This window comes from Oratosquilla oratoria, chromosome 12 (genome assembly GCF_046742065.1).
Source record: "Oratosquilla oratoria isolate Oo_2021 chromosome 12, ASM4674206v1, whole genome shotgun sequence".
Lineage (NCBI taxonomy): Eukaryota > Metazoa > Arthropoda > Malacostraca > Stomatopoda > Squillidae > Oratosquilla > Oratosquilla oratoria.
The window spans coordinates 31,078,142-31,093,435 of NC_134788.1; the positions used below are offsets into that span (position 1 = coordinate 31,078,142).

Here is a 15,294-nt window from a genome sequence, read left to right on the forward strand (position 1 = left end):
CTTGAAAGCATTCTCCACTAGAACATCCTCCCCTAAAACTTCTTCAAGAGATAATTTTATTAAAAAGTTTGCCCTGTACTTATTAGAGTATGCAGGGCACTGAATTAAAATGTGTTTAACTGTAAAAAACAACTTGGCAAGTGGGGCATTGGGGGGCCAGCCTTTCTGCTCCAGTTGCCACAAAAAAAATATGGATAATGTAGGAATGGCCAATTCCTAACCTTGTTAAAACAATACTTGATCTCCTGGCCAAAGAATGAGACTTCCAAGGGCTCACCGAGGGGTGAATCTCTTTTAACTTGCAACTACCATCCAGCCTTGTCCATTGTTCCTGCCACTTCTCCATTGCATAACAATGAATTACTTGCTTGAAGTCTGTATGTGGGATTTTAGTGTCTTATGTGACTGAGCCTAGTAGCAGCTTTGGCTGCAAGATTGGCCTGCTCATTTTCAGTGACACCCACATGAGATGGCACCCAGCACAACTTTACTTTTATTTTCTTCCACCTGTTAATAAGAATCAACCAGTCCTGTATTTCTTGGACTAAATAGTGTGGAGGCAATAATTTACTCAGGATAGAATGCTCATAGAGTCTGCAAAAGTAACAACACTCTTATTAGTTGAAACAGAATTAAAAACAAATTTCAGGGCATTGTAGACTGCCAGCAGTTCAGCAGTGAAAACCGAGCTAAAATTAGGCAACTTCCTCTTTAAAACCGTGCTATCAGACACAACAGCACAACCAACACCATCTTGGGATTTTGATCCATCACTATAAATAAAAACTGAATCAGCATATAATGATGTTCTAAAAAATCACTCCTTAGCTCTACAGTAGTTCTATTTTTCTTGTTTTTAAAAGGACAAATTACAGTGGGATATCGGTTCCAAGGAGGGAATTTGGGAGGCTTAACCTCGGCAATTGTAACAGAAACAAGTCCTACCTCCTCTGCCCCAACTTCAATACTCACTTCTAAAGGTTTTGGCAGAGTACCTTTTCTTGGAGCTCTATCTACCTGCTGCTTTACATATTTGAAGTTTGGATTCTGTTTTGATGTTAAGACATGAGATATATATCTAAGGCTTAATTCCTCCCTGCGAATACAAAGGTGAGGAATTCCTGTGTTCACATATAAGCTATCCACTGGAGATGTTCTATAAGCTCCCGAACAAATCCGCAAGGCCACATTGTGGACTACATCAAGCTTCTTTAATAAAGTTTTACCGCCATCCATAACCGATTTTGCTAAGGCACAATGCTAGGTAAAGTTTTATTAGTTATATGATCTGCTTCCCAGTTGAAGTGAGACACTACCTTTAGTATATTAAGTCGCTGTTTAACATTGCATATGACCTCATTTATGTGATGAGTGAATGTCAACCTTTTGTCCAAAAACAGACCCAAGTATTTTGCATGATCTTCACATGGTAATATAACACCCTCTAGGAATAATTGCCTCCTGTGGGGAATTAGGAAGCGATCCATGACCTATACAGAAAAATAGAACACATGATTAGAAATGGGGGTGGCACGATCGTAGTAAATAACATGAGATAGTAAGGTTATGTGGCCCTCCATATCAAATGAGTCGTGACTAGTGGCCCTTTGGGAAAAAAGGTTGCACAACCCTGGAGTAGAGGAACGTAATAACCGAAAAGTGTTGAAACGGGACGAAAGAATTCAGAAGTAATACGCAGTGTGTCACGACGGCAAAGTTGTGACAAATGTTTGTCTTAAAAAAAAAAAAATGTTTCATTTGATTACACTGATGATGGGGCCTAATGTATGTGATTTGCTTTTGAGATGTGGTATGTGTAAAAATGTGATTATTTGATTAATCCAATGAAACACTAATTTGTGAAAGCTCATTTATTGGAGTTTCTCAATCAAATTTAGAAATGACGCGTTGAATCCACATTTTATTTATCTCAAGGGATAGATATTAGATCTCAAAAAGTACGATATTTCTTTGATAACAGCACCATGATTTTGTCATGAAAACAATATATTTGTGGTCCCTGAACGATATTATTGTGTTCAGAATCTGGCAACTCTGCCTATGCTCTAATGTGTGTTTACATATGTTGTCATAGACAGTCGAGCCTGGAGTTGCACTCTTTCAGCTCTTTCTAAAACTCCTGCTGTGTTTTATACAAGCCAAGCAAGTGTGCTTTCTTCTTGAGTTCGTAAGTGCAATCATATAGTGGTAAGGTAGCTCAGTGCATGAGTGGTGTGTTCGCATTGACACTTGCTACACTACAATTCTGCCGTCAAAAGGCAGAACACATTTAAGTCTAATAATTAGGTTTTTCGCAATTTTGGTATCTGAGGAATCATCACAAAAAGACGAACCTTATTCTAAATGTGAGTCTTACCATTATATCGGGGTCTCAGCAGGCAGACTGCATTAACTCGTTATGTTTTCTACATTATTAGAAGGCGAATTGACTATTTTGTGGGAATCCAATTCCACAAACTCATAGCAACATTTCTAATGTCAAACCCTAGCTTAGGTTTGCAGAAATACAAGATGCAGATGTAAGTAACAAAAAATCAATGAGAATTGAAACCTTTACAATAATTTTTTTTCAAAGCAAATAATTTTGTGCTTTGAATTTTGATATGTGGGTATTTGTCAAGATGTTTTTGAGTCACACAATTGCAGTTGCCTATATCATAGGCAAGTTCTTGTTATTGTGAGCATTTCGAACTCCATATACAAGTACACCAAACTATAGTAGTTAAGGAAAAAAAAAAGAGAGAAAGATTGGCAAACTACGGGTTTAGGTTAGGTTAGTTCAGGTCATGTCTCACGGCTGCAATTCTTACCTCTATAATTGGCTAGCTCTTATCATTGAGGATTTTGAAAACCATATATGTATCACAAATTAATGTTAATGTTGGTAGTGATGCATGAAAAAAAAAATTAAACTGAGAAGTATCTTCATATTTATCAATGTGTGCATCCTGTGTACGTCCACTGTCCTTACATTTCTATTAGGAGATGGAGCTCCATCTTGTCTTCCTCGGTATGAAAATCAAGAATTGATGAAGTTCACTCTAAATTCACTGTGCACTGATTATGATTTTTTTGCAAGTAAAAAGTTTTTTGATGTTCACTGCACAAATCCATGTTGTATGAATTACAAGTCAGTGAATTATAGCTTGAGAAGTTATACCTTCCCTAATATAATCTTACATTGATACTGTATGCAGATATGACTTATATGCCCAGATCACTTGTACCTACGAGATCTTGGGACTCGGGATCTCGTCATTCCCATAGACATTCATTCCCGGGAAAGGTATTTGATACTCCATGGACTATCCTGGTGCACAGGAAGTGACGCACATGTAACAACATGTCTCGGGATTTTCTCAGGATTCCCAACTTTTCTATGAGGACGACAATTTAGTGAGAGCCCATGATTTTCCCGGGACACTGGGATCATGTCTCTCCCTGGAAACTCTTGAGTTTTGTTTATAGTAGTAACTAGTAGTTATTAGTAATTAGAAATTACTCATAATCAGCCTTTATTATTGGTAATGAAGTGTCGACATTTTCTTGATTACTTCTTCCACTTCATTTACTGATGTTACCAGTTTTTTGTTTTTTTTTCCACACACTTCACATTCATTTTTTATACCTTCCCGATGTATTGACAGGAAACTGAGACATACCATGATTTCCCTGTATTCACTGAGGCATGGGAATCCTGGGAAATTTGCGAGATCTGTAGCTTGTAGATGACTCAAATAGCTTATGCTGGAAAAATCCCAGGAGTAGTACTATATAGCTCAGGAAAATTACGAAACCCCGGGATACCGGGTTGTTGTTTGATGATGAACCCTACTTGTAGCTTGGGTAGGTCATGCCTCTGATTAGGTCCTTCCTCCCACAGTTGACCTTGACCAAGTGTGTCAACTAGTGACTTTGTTCAAAATTATTTTTAGCCTCTTGATTGACCCAGAGTTGATCAAATCTCCTTTCAAATTGTAGTACAGTAGAAGCCTGATTTAACAAGTCTCTATTTAGCGGAAGCCAGATTGAATGAAAGTTTGAAATGGTGATGATGGAGTGAATGCCAGTTTTTTCTAAAATTGTTGAACCACCCCTGACTGGCTTTAAACTACTTTACTGGTGCTCCATCAGCTGAAGTGCCTTGGATCTGCTGCAGCAAATCAGTGTAAATGGCTCTTGCCTTCTCACAGACAATAGCCACCATCATGGTATCTTCTGCAAGCTGCTTCTTTGTTAGCCACACAAAGAGCAGATTTTCCATCTTTCCGTGGACAGAGATCCAGAGCTTATGAATTATTTTAACGCTCGTGGCAGGCAGTATAGCCTTTATCGACTCCTTCTTCTTTAGTAAGGTACATATCATAGAGGTACTATGCTCGTACTGCCTTGCCAAGTCCATTACTTGCACACCACTCTCACTTTTTTCTATAATTTGAAGCTTTAATTCAATGGACATGACCCTCTTCTTCTCAACACTGTTCTTTCCACTCTCTTTCTTAGGACCCATGGTTATAAATAGAAATTTGATAAAATAGATGAACAATAAGCACAACTTGTCACAGATTCTTTCTCAGAGAGGTAAATATGTTGACTGCACGTGTGAACTGTGGATGCTGGGCAGGTGTTGTGTTGTGGTGTTTGATGTGCTAACTAGCGGTGGCTTGTACCTCAAATTTTGGATTGCAATTCAAAGCAAAAAATTGAACTATTGGCAACTCGTGTCTTGGAAATCTTGTAAGGTGGGGCACTAGTATGTCAAGGTACCACTGTATGCATACAAAATCACCAAGGAAAATAATAAAAGGATGACTGAGCCCTTTTGTCTATTTAGACATCTTCAGGGTACATACACAGATGATACAAAGTGAGAAGCCATAGATGGGAACAGGAAAAGGTTGTGAGGGAGTCTCTCATGGTTAATCTATACGTTTGGCCCACCACTGTTTTTAACAATAAAATGATCAAGTTTGTACATTACTTCAATTTAAACTGTTGATAAATGTATCTTTAATCAAACTGGATTCTATTATATTTCTAGTCAAATATAACTTATTTCTAACAATTTCTTTGACATCCTCCCAATTCATGCAGTGATTAAAGCCCCTTAAATGGACAATTAATGTTTGACATTTGACCACTCCTGACATGATACTAATGTTGTTTTAACCTTACTGTTAATTCTTTTCCAGTCTAACCTATATAGCATTTGTCACAAATTTTGCATGGAATTGAGTAGATATGACCTCCTTCCTTATCATATATTGGCAAAAGTACTACTTAATCTTATATATACCCACATGAAAAATTCTAGAAAGTACCTGTCAAATTTCTTATATCATAAACACAGTACACCACTTAGATACATCCTTCTTCCTTATCAAATATTGGGCAAAAGTACTACTTAATCTTACTATATACCCACATGAATAACTCTAGAAAGTACCTGTACAATTGCTTGGATCAAAAACACGGTACACCACTTACTAGTGTGTCCTAAACAGTGTGACTTGCATCACTTATTTGAGTGAGATGAATTGGATAAACCTTCGTAGAGTAGGTCTTGTAAAGATTTAGGCCAGCTGGGCCATTCCTTCCCCACTTCCAAATCTTGCGATGTGATGAAGAAGGCTAGAGCAAAACTTGAGTCCTTCTGGTCATGGTGGGTTCAGTATGCAGCAGCATGTAGTATCTCTTGGATCATTTCCAGCACATTTCTAATAAAAAAGTAGAATACAATATATTATAGCACCATATCTGTTAGTGTTTCTACCTATTATATGTTAGGTGATGAGATGGACAAACAGTCTGTTTAAGTATCAAGGAAATCGAGTATGAAAAGGTTTGTATATGAAACATCCACATTCCTATTGCAGTGTATTACACAATTTCAAAGTGTTAGATGTCAGTCTTATGGTTATATTCTTTTTTTCAGGATGAGGGTAACTATCACCATTTCTTTGGAAGAGCTATCCGCAGATTCCATATGCATCATACGATGAAGAGAATCTGGTGTGACATCTGCGAGACAGCTATATCACAAGTCATCGTAGATATCGCATGGTGACCCACACTGGAGACGAAGCCTTTCCAGTGTGATCTGTGTGATTCTACTTTCTCACAATAGAGTGATCTCAAATGGCACAAAATTCATCTCAAAGATCACACGATGATCCACACAGGAGAGAAGCTTTCAAATGTGGCGTTTGTGATTCTGCTTTCTCACAAAAGGCTTATCTCAGAAGGCATTTGAGGACCCACACAGGAGACAAGCCCTACCAGTGTGACCTTTGTGATTCTGCTTTCGCAGATAAGAGTTACCTCAGAAGTCATATAAGGAACCACACAGGAGAGAGGTCATTCCAGTGTGGCCTGTGCGATAAAGCTTTCTTACAAAAGTCTCACCTCAGAGTTCACATGATGATCCACACAGGAGAGAAGCCTTTCAAGTGTGGCCTGTGTGATTCTGCTTTCTCACTGAAGACTGTTCTCAAAAAGCATATTATGACCCACACAGGAGAGAAGCCTTTCAAGTGTGGCCTGTGTGATTCTGCTTTCTCACGAAAGACTGTTCTCAAAAGGCATATGATGACCCACACAGGAGAGAAGCCTTTCCAATGTGACCTGTGTGATTCTACTTTCACACAAATGAGTAATCTCAAAAGGCATATGATGACCCACACAGGAGAGAAGCCCCTCCAGTGTGATATTTGTGATTATGCTTCCTCAGATAAAGGTAATATCAGACAGCATATGATGACCCACACAGGAGAGAAACCTTTCCAGTGTGACCTGTGTGATTCTGCTTTTGCACAAAAGAGTGCTCTCCCAAGGCATATGATGACCCACACAGGAGAGAAGCCTTTCCAGTGTGATATATGTGACTATGCTTCCTCAGATAAAGGTAATATGAAAAAACATATGAGGACCCACACAGGAGAGAAGCCTTTCCAGTGTGGCCTGTGTGATTCTGCTTTCACAAGAAAGAGTGCTCTCCAAAGGCATATGATGACCCACACAGGAGAGAAGCCTTTCCAGTGTGATATATGTGATTATGCTTCCTCAGATAAAGGTTCTATGAAAAAACATATGAGGACCCACACAGGAGAGAAGCCTTTCCAGTGTGGCCTGTGTGATTCTGCTTTCACAAGAAAGAGTGCTCTCCAAAGGCATATGATGACCCACACAGGAGAGAAGCCCCTCCAGTGTGATATTTGTGATTATGCTTCCTCAGATAAAGGTAATATCAGACAGCATATGAGGACCCACACAGGAGAGAAGCCTTTCCAGTGTGGCCTGTGTGATTCTGCTTTCACAAGAAAGAGTGCTCTCCAAAGGCATATGATGACCCACACAGGAGAGAAGCCTTTCCAGTGTGATATATGTGATTATGCTTCCTCAGGTAAAGGTACTATGAAAAAACATATGAGGACCCACAGAAGAGAGGAAGTTTTTCCAGTGTGACCTGTGGGATTCTGCTCTCATGCAAAAACAATCTCAAATCATCACATGGTGACTCTCACCAGAGAGGAGAAGCCATTCCAGTGTCATGTGTACGATGAAGAATGATCCCTCTGAGTTTTGTGCATGTATGCACATACACATTTTACAACTAGTCAACAGAGGGGGGAAATGTGTTTTTTTTAAGATGATATTGAAATTTTGATTACAAAATAAATAAAATACTGTATAATTTCATGATAATGCATTCAAAATAAAAGAAAGATGTGCTTTTAAGAATGTATCAATGACCTTTGAAATGGAACTGTGTAATTTCATAATTTCACATGTAGTTTTGAGATCATTTGTATTGTATTTGACACCAGTACTTTTCAGTCAAGTGGTATAAATCAAGAAGCATGTTATACCTTCCCCCCTTAGATAGTTCTGATAACTTGATAACTGAATACTTCATATGGGATATAGCGATGACTGAAATGGGGATGAAAATTAATGTCACATAAACAGAAGTATTGAACATCAGTAAAGAAAATAAACAACTACATGTAAGTATTAGGAATGAAAGGCTGAGACAGGTCACAAATTTGAAGATGGATGAGGAGAACAGACAAGAAATTGAAACTATGAACAGAATCAACAAATTTAACCAAAATATTGGTGCACTATACCCACTTAAGGACAGAAATATAATGTTTAAATGCAAAATTGTAATGTATAATACAAAACTTTGACCAATTCTAATATATGGCTCAAACGCATGGTCACTTACAACTAAATCAAAGTCAAAAATAGGAGAAGTGGAGATGAAAATGTTTAGTAGTATAAAAGAGGTGATGAAAAGGGACAGAATTAGAAATGCACAAATAAGGGAGGAATTTGGTATAACAAATTGGTGAAATCATAGAAACAGACTCAAGTGGTAAGGACATGTGAGAATAGACCAAGAGAGACTGACAACACAAGCACTGACATCGAAGCCTGACTGAAGAAGACCAATTGGTAGACCCAGAAAGAGATGGATTGACAGTGTTTTGGAAGTGCTAGAAAGAAGAGGTGAAGATCTGCAAATGGAAGAAGAGGAAATATCAAAATAGAGAAGAATGGAGAAAAATTGTTGTGATGAGGTCCACTAGCTGACAGGAATTACTTTACCAGGCATCTGGTGATAAATGAAAGTAATAACTTCTATTTATATATATACCAATGGCTCATTTGGCCTTACAAGGAGAAGAAAGCTTTGGTATATGTATATAGAATTTGATGCATTAGAAAGAAAAAACACTAGAATTGTATGAAGTATTCAGTTAGCGGTCATCAGGACTACTAAAGGAAAAAATACTGAGACCTGCTGTTGAAGAATAACAACCTGAGGAAAGAAGATACTGATGAAAAAAGGCTACTAAAAGTGCTTTGGAATAGGAAAAATACTAAGATCAAAGTGCAACGCTAAAAGAAAGCCAAAGCAGAAATTGCAAGTTGAAAATTATGATGCAGGAAAAGGGAGCCACAGGAAAGACCCATCCCAACATTCAACTTGACTTTACTTAAGGGGAAACAAAGGAAAATAGAACTAGGCAACACCCAGGCTTGGTAAATAGTGCACATGGACATGGTCTAAATTTTGTAATATGTAACCATTTGTGAAATTAAAAAAAAAAAAAAAAAAAAAAATACAGAAAACTGATCCAGCATGTCAAATTCAGAGGAAATACTAGGTGCCAGTGAATGGCTGGATGAAATATCGAAAACTGCTACACCCATTTACAGGACAGATTTCCAGAGGGTGTGTTACAAGAATGATCAATGCTTGATATCCTCTATTTCACATTATGATTTCTCATTTGGTAGTGATCATGTTAATGCCCTTAGTTTTAAATATAATATTGTGATTGATAGTACAGAAATGACAAATTAGTCAGTTTTATGGTTTGAAATTTTCTCTGTAAGAGAAAAAATATATAAAATTTGACTCAAATAGTGGTATTTGCTCTTCAAAATGAACAGTTCTGTGACATGACAAAGTTGATAGATACTGAAGGAACCTTCCTTACAGCAGCTAGTACAGACTGTGAGCAATGAATCAAATAAAAAACAAATTTAGACACTGTGTAGGAGAATGCTACTTAGATGTGCTTATGAGAGTGAAAAGCTGGCAATTGTTTGAAAATTCAATCAATTTAGATAGTGTATAAGAGTGGATGAATACCCAAGACAGAAGAGAAAAGAAATGAGGTGTAAGAAGCTAGGACTAAACAAGTGGAGAATTAGTAATGGACTTGTTATGTATATTCAAGAGTTATTTACAAAATTAAGAATTTTGAATAAAGGTAATCAGCCATTTAGTGTTTATCCTTTTTTTCATTGATCAGATCAATGTAGAATATGTATTAAATATCTTTTGTCAACTCTATCATTGTTGTTGTCACACAAAAGACTCCTGAAATACAACATTGGTGACAAATAAGAAACAATAGAATTAATATATATGCCTAATGACTTGTTTTATTTATGGAAAGCCACTTTGGAACATTCTGATTGTGTTGAGAAGGCCTATGATATGTTAAATGACTCAGAAACTTACAAAAAGCTCAACAAAACCCCCTTAAGACCTCAACCGCAGAGTTCAACAAATAAGTTCGCAAGACTTCAGTGGATAATTGCATTAATAATCTGAAGGTCACAAAGCCCAAGCTCCCCTACTTTTATGGTCTTCCAAAGGTTCATAAAGCAGATATTCCTTTGAAGCCCATTATTTCTAATCGAGGCTCTTATACGAGTAAACTTTCTGAATGGCTGTCAGACCTTTTGTCACCTTTTGTTGGCCAATTGTCTAACTCTCACATCAAAAACTCCTCAGATTTCATTTCCAAAATTAAGAATGTCAATATACAGGATGCCAAGTTACCCAGTCTTGACATAACCTCTCTCTTTACTAACTTTAATGTTGATGATGTTCTTTCATTTTTAGAAACCAGACTGCAACCGTTTCAGGACAATTTCCCCCTTCCAGTCAACAAAATCATTGATCCAGTTCGCCTTTGTATTTCCTCCAATGTCTTTTCTTTCCAGGAACAATTCTTTAGACAGAAATTCGGTTGCACCATAGGTTCTAATTTATCATGGAGTACTTTGAATGCACTCTGTTACCCGCCATCAAACCACCTGAGATGACTTGGTTCCGTTATGTTGATGACATTTTCTCAGTGTGGGATGATAGGTGGGGTGCGTTGGAGGTATTTCTGGACAAGTTGAACCAATTATCCCCTAACATCAAATTCAAAACAGATTGGGAAGAAAGTCATCAGATCACTTTCCAAGACATTTTAATGAGAAGGATTGATGGAGAATTATTTTTTACAGTTTATAGAAAAACCCACCCATTCAGGTAGCTATCTCCACTTTTTCAGGAACTATCCTGACAAAGCCAAGAGGAGTGTTGCCTCCGGCCCTTTCTTGAGAGCTTTTAGGATTTGTAGTCCTAGATTCTTGGACCGGGAGGTTGACCTCATCAAAAGGCAACTTTTGAATTTGGCATACCCGTCGTGGTTCCTGGATCAAGCCCTCAGCAAGGCCAGAGCCAGCCGCCTTAAGAATTCAGTTCCCACTACACAACCCTCTTTCAAAGATGTTTTAAAAATTCCCTACTGTAACTCCATCAGTCCTTCTTTTAGATTAATGCCCAACAAGCGTCTCACAGTTGCCTACCATTATCCAAACACTGTACACAAAGAAATTGTTAATGTTCATCAAAGGTTAAAGGGAAATGAGTCCCCAGGAGTGTATAGCCTTCCTTGTAAAGATTGTGATTTAATGGACTTTGGTCAGACCGGAAGGGATCTTAACACCAGGTTAATGGAGCACAAAAGATCCATTAGGTATGCCCAGGAAAATTCCGCTGTGTTCCAACACGTCAGTACTAAAAATCAGTCTTAACATGGACAAGGACAAATTTTGTTTAAGCCCAACTGTAGGTTTAGAGGAAAAATTGTTGAATCAGCCTTAATCAAAGAATGTCCGAACTTAGACATCTCCAAAGGTCAATGGTCCCCGGACATAATCTCACGGCTAGCTGTGAGCCACTTGGTTAATAATTATCACCCTCCTGACCCCGCTCCCACCCCGCTTCCCTCCCGACCTCATACCACCCACACATCCCCTCACCTGTGACTCCGCCCTGTGCGACGGTTTGTCCTGTTTTAGCTCTGCGTGTTCCCCTTCTACTGACATCTCGATTGTACTTATGTTTCTGCAAATTCTTGTGATCTGCACTTTCCTGAAGAGGGCTATAGCTATTAGCCGAAATATAGAAGTCATACTTTTTTCCAAGTTTCCTTTTATTGCGACTGTGGGTTCTTCGTGATTATTATTTACAAATGTGCTACAACATTTTGTCTAAGTGATTTTACGCCCACGATGGAGACATCTCTTCCTCTTCACCTTCTCTTGAACCGCCATCCAGGACTGAATTAAGCTTTCGGAAAGCTTGAATCGTCACTCATCGCCAGCAAAAAGAGGAAAAATCAAAAAGTGTTTATGTCAGACTGCTTAGCTGAACAGGTGTGCCTAAACAATTGGCATTGGCCAAAAGCGACGTAGTGATCAAACTTTGCTATCATCAAGAAGAGTGTATGGCAATTCTGGATCATATGATGACATGTATCACGATCATCGAGCTGAGGACAGCAGTGAGACATCGATGGCCCTGGTGCATCGGGGAGAGAGTATGAATGGAATTCGAGTGAGGATGAAGGAGTTGCACCGACCCCCACACCACCTGACACGAACCCCTGCGACAATGTGGGTTTTTCTTCCTGGAGTGATGGTCATGATTTTGAGCCTCACATTCATAATTTTGACTCTAGCTCATCAGTTGTGACTTCAGGTTTTAATTTCCCGTTGGACCTGATGGAACAGAAGCAGAATATTTAGAAGCCTTCTTTGACAATGAAGTAATGGACAAAATAGTGCAGAAGACTAATCTACAACATAATTATCTCGTAACACAGGTGAGTGACAATTCAGAAGAAAGTAATACACACAGCCACCTCAGGTTATGGAAAGACGCAACAGTCAGGGAACTCTTTGTGTTCTTTGCTCTAATTATTCTGATGCCACACGCAAAGAAACATGTCATCAGCGACTATTGGAAAAAAGAACCGTTGCTGGGTACACCAACATTCGGGAAATTCATGTCAAGAAATAGGTTCCAAACACTACTAAGGACCTTGCCACTTTGCCACGAATACACAACCTCGACCAGACGACCGCATGTGGAAGATATGTGATGTGTTTATGATGATAAAGGAACGGTACAGCCGATTTCTCAAACCCTTCTGCAAGCTGGTAATAGACGAATCGCTTTTGCTATTCAAGGGACGTCTTATTGTATATGCAGACGAAAAGGAACAAATTTGGAACCAAATTGTTTGTCTTGTGTGATTGTGAGACTGGTATTGTAGTGGACATGATCCCATACACAGGTACCAACCAGCATTGATTACAATCGAAATGACCCTCACGGAAGCACCAGGAGCATTATAAAAAAGAAACTCTGCTTGCACCATACATGGAGAAAGGCCACGTCTTGTATACAGACTCCTCCTATTATTCAATTCCCCCAGATTTGTCCCGTTTTCTGCACGACAAAGGGGTAGGAGGATCCTGTGGTACAGCTCGAAAGACACGAAAACACATGCCTCCACTTTTCAAGGCACACAAAACTAGAAGTGGGGACCACAACATTCAGAAGTGGGGAAAGGTCATGGCAATGCAGTGGCATGGCAAGCGTCAAGTCATTATGCTGTCAACTCTGCATACCGGAAAAATGATGACTACAGGGAAGGTGAATTACAGGACAGGTGAAGTAATAAAGAAACCAGACCTTGTGATTGACTACACGGCAAATATGCGTCTTGTTGACAAGGCCGACATGATGGTCAGCTTTGTGGAATGTGTGAGGAAAACTGTGCTCAATGCCTACAACTTCAGGCTGATAAGGAGTGGCAACAGACCAACGTCTCTGAAGAAATTCACGTATGCAGTGTCGTACCAATTGCTGGACAAGTTCGGAGAACAAAGTTCACCACACCCAGGTCAGGCCGCCACTCGCTACTTCAAAACATGCCCGATCGTCTGGCCTGTACAGCGTGGGCACAGAGGCACTACCTGCAAATCTCTCTCACCCCCAGCACCTACTGCTGGCTCAATAAAACGTACAAAAAGACAAAGGGATTGCCACAAAGGATTACAAAGGATTACAAAGGCGGAGCATGCCGACAGGAGACCTTTTGATCCATATCTAGGTCGGATGCAAAAAAAAAAAAAAAAATCATATTAATAATAAATTAAAACTATAATAATGTAAAAATAACAAATAAAATACATAAATAAATGCATAGGTATAGTTGAATAACAAACAAAAAGGTAAATAGTAAATGATTATAAATTGACATATAACTAATAATAAATGAAAATCAGACAGACAAATTATAACAAAACAAAAACAAATAATATAACATAAATTATAATCATTACAGCATCTTAGTTATTTATCTAAATGATTCTTAAAGCTTCGAACTGAACTACATTGCACTACCTGTGCAGGAAGTTTATTCCATTCATTAACTACACGGTTGGCAAAGTTGTTTCTACCTACTTCCAAATTGAATCTATTTCCGGACAGTTTGAGACCATTGTTTCTTGTCATTGAATGTGAAAATTTGGTCACTTTTGATGTTGTCAATTCCCTTTAAAATCTTAAAGACCTGTATCAAGTCACCTCTGAGTCTACGCTTTTTTAGGGAAAACAGATTCATGTGCTTAAGTCGATTCTCGTATGATTTATTTTTGATATTTGGAATCAGTTTTGTGGCTCGCCGTTGTACTTTTTCCAGTCTGTCAATGTCTTTAACGAGATTCGGTGACCATACGGAAACAGCATACTCCAAATGTGGACGAACTAACGATTTATATAGCTTGTTAATGAGTGATGGACTTTTGAAATCAAAAGATCGCGCAATCAATCCCAGAATCTTATTTGCTTTCTCAGAGGCTGAAATACACTGCTTGGATGATTTGAGGTCGTTACTGATAATTACGCCGAGATCTTTTTCACTATCCACTTTTGTTAACGAATTTCCAAATAACTTGTAATCGTACTTCCTATTATTTTTACCTATGTGCATTACCTTGCATTTACTTGTGTTAAATTTCATTAGCCACTTTTCAGACCATTGCTGTAATTGATCTAAATCTTCTTGAATATCTAATTGGTTTGAGTAATCATTTGCCACTCCGCACAGTTTTGTATCATCAGCAAATTTGGAAACAGGAGATTTTAGTCCATGGTCTATATCATTTATATATACTATGAATAGAAGTGGCCCAAGAACGGAACCCTGAGGAACTCCACTTGCAACACAATTGTATGAACACCATCCTGCGACCAAGGAAAAGAAAATCAACATCTTACCATTGTAAGGAGTGCAATGTAGCACTGCCCAGGGAAATGCAATACGCAGTATCACATTCTTCGAACCTATTGAGTGCTAGAGTACTGAAAAAGAAATATGCCTTGTGACTCCTCCCAAACGACGCATCATTCCATTTGTAAAATGTGTACTTGTATTGAATGTGGTGCTGACTAAAGTTTATTCCCCCTCTTTCTCCACACTAGCTTTCCTTCCTAAATGTATTGTTGCATTTCTCTTTTCTTCAGACATTTACGCCTGTCCTTCCTTTACTTTCCTCTCCTCACCCCTTTACTATCCTCTCCCTTCACTTCTCTTTCCTTTCTCATCTCATTCCGCATTA

The 15,294-nt window shown here is 38.5% G+C and overlaps 1 protein-coding gene across 2 annotated transcripts; it reads left to right on the forward strand.

Moving 5' to 3' along the window:
• Positions 1-1,778: 1,778 nt before the first annotated feature.
• LOC143031233 (uncharacterized) lies at positions 1,779-9,929 on the forward strand. Of its 2 annotated transcripts, none has more exons than XM_076194812.1 (2): positions 1,779-2,188; positions 5,957-9,929. In XM_076194812.1, exon 2 carries the CDS (start codon positions 6,160-6,162, stop codon positions 7,483-7,485), a length of 1,326 nt encoding a protein of 441 aa, XP_076050927.1. In that variant the 5' UTR covers positions 1,779-2,188; positions 5,957-6,159; the 3' UTR covers positions 7,486-9,929. The 2 variants fall into 2 exon arrangements, with proteins under 2 accessions (XP_076050927.1, XP_076050928.1); XM_076194813.1 differs by lacking the exon at positions 1,779-2,188 and adding an exon at positions 2,211-2,366.
• Positions 9,930-15,294: the final 5,365 nt, after the last annotated feature.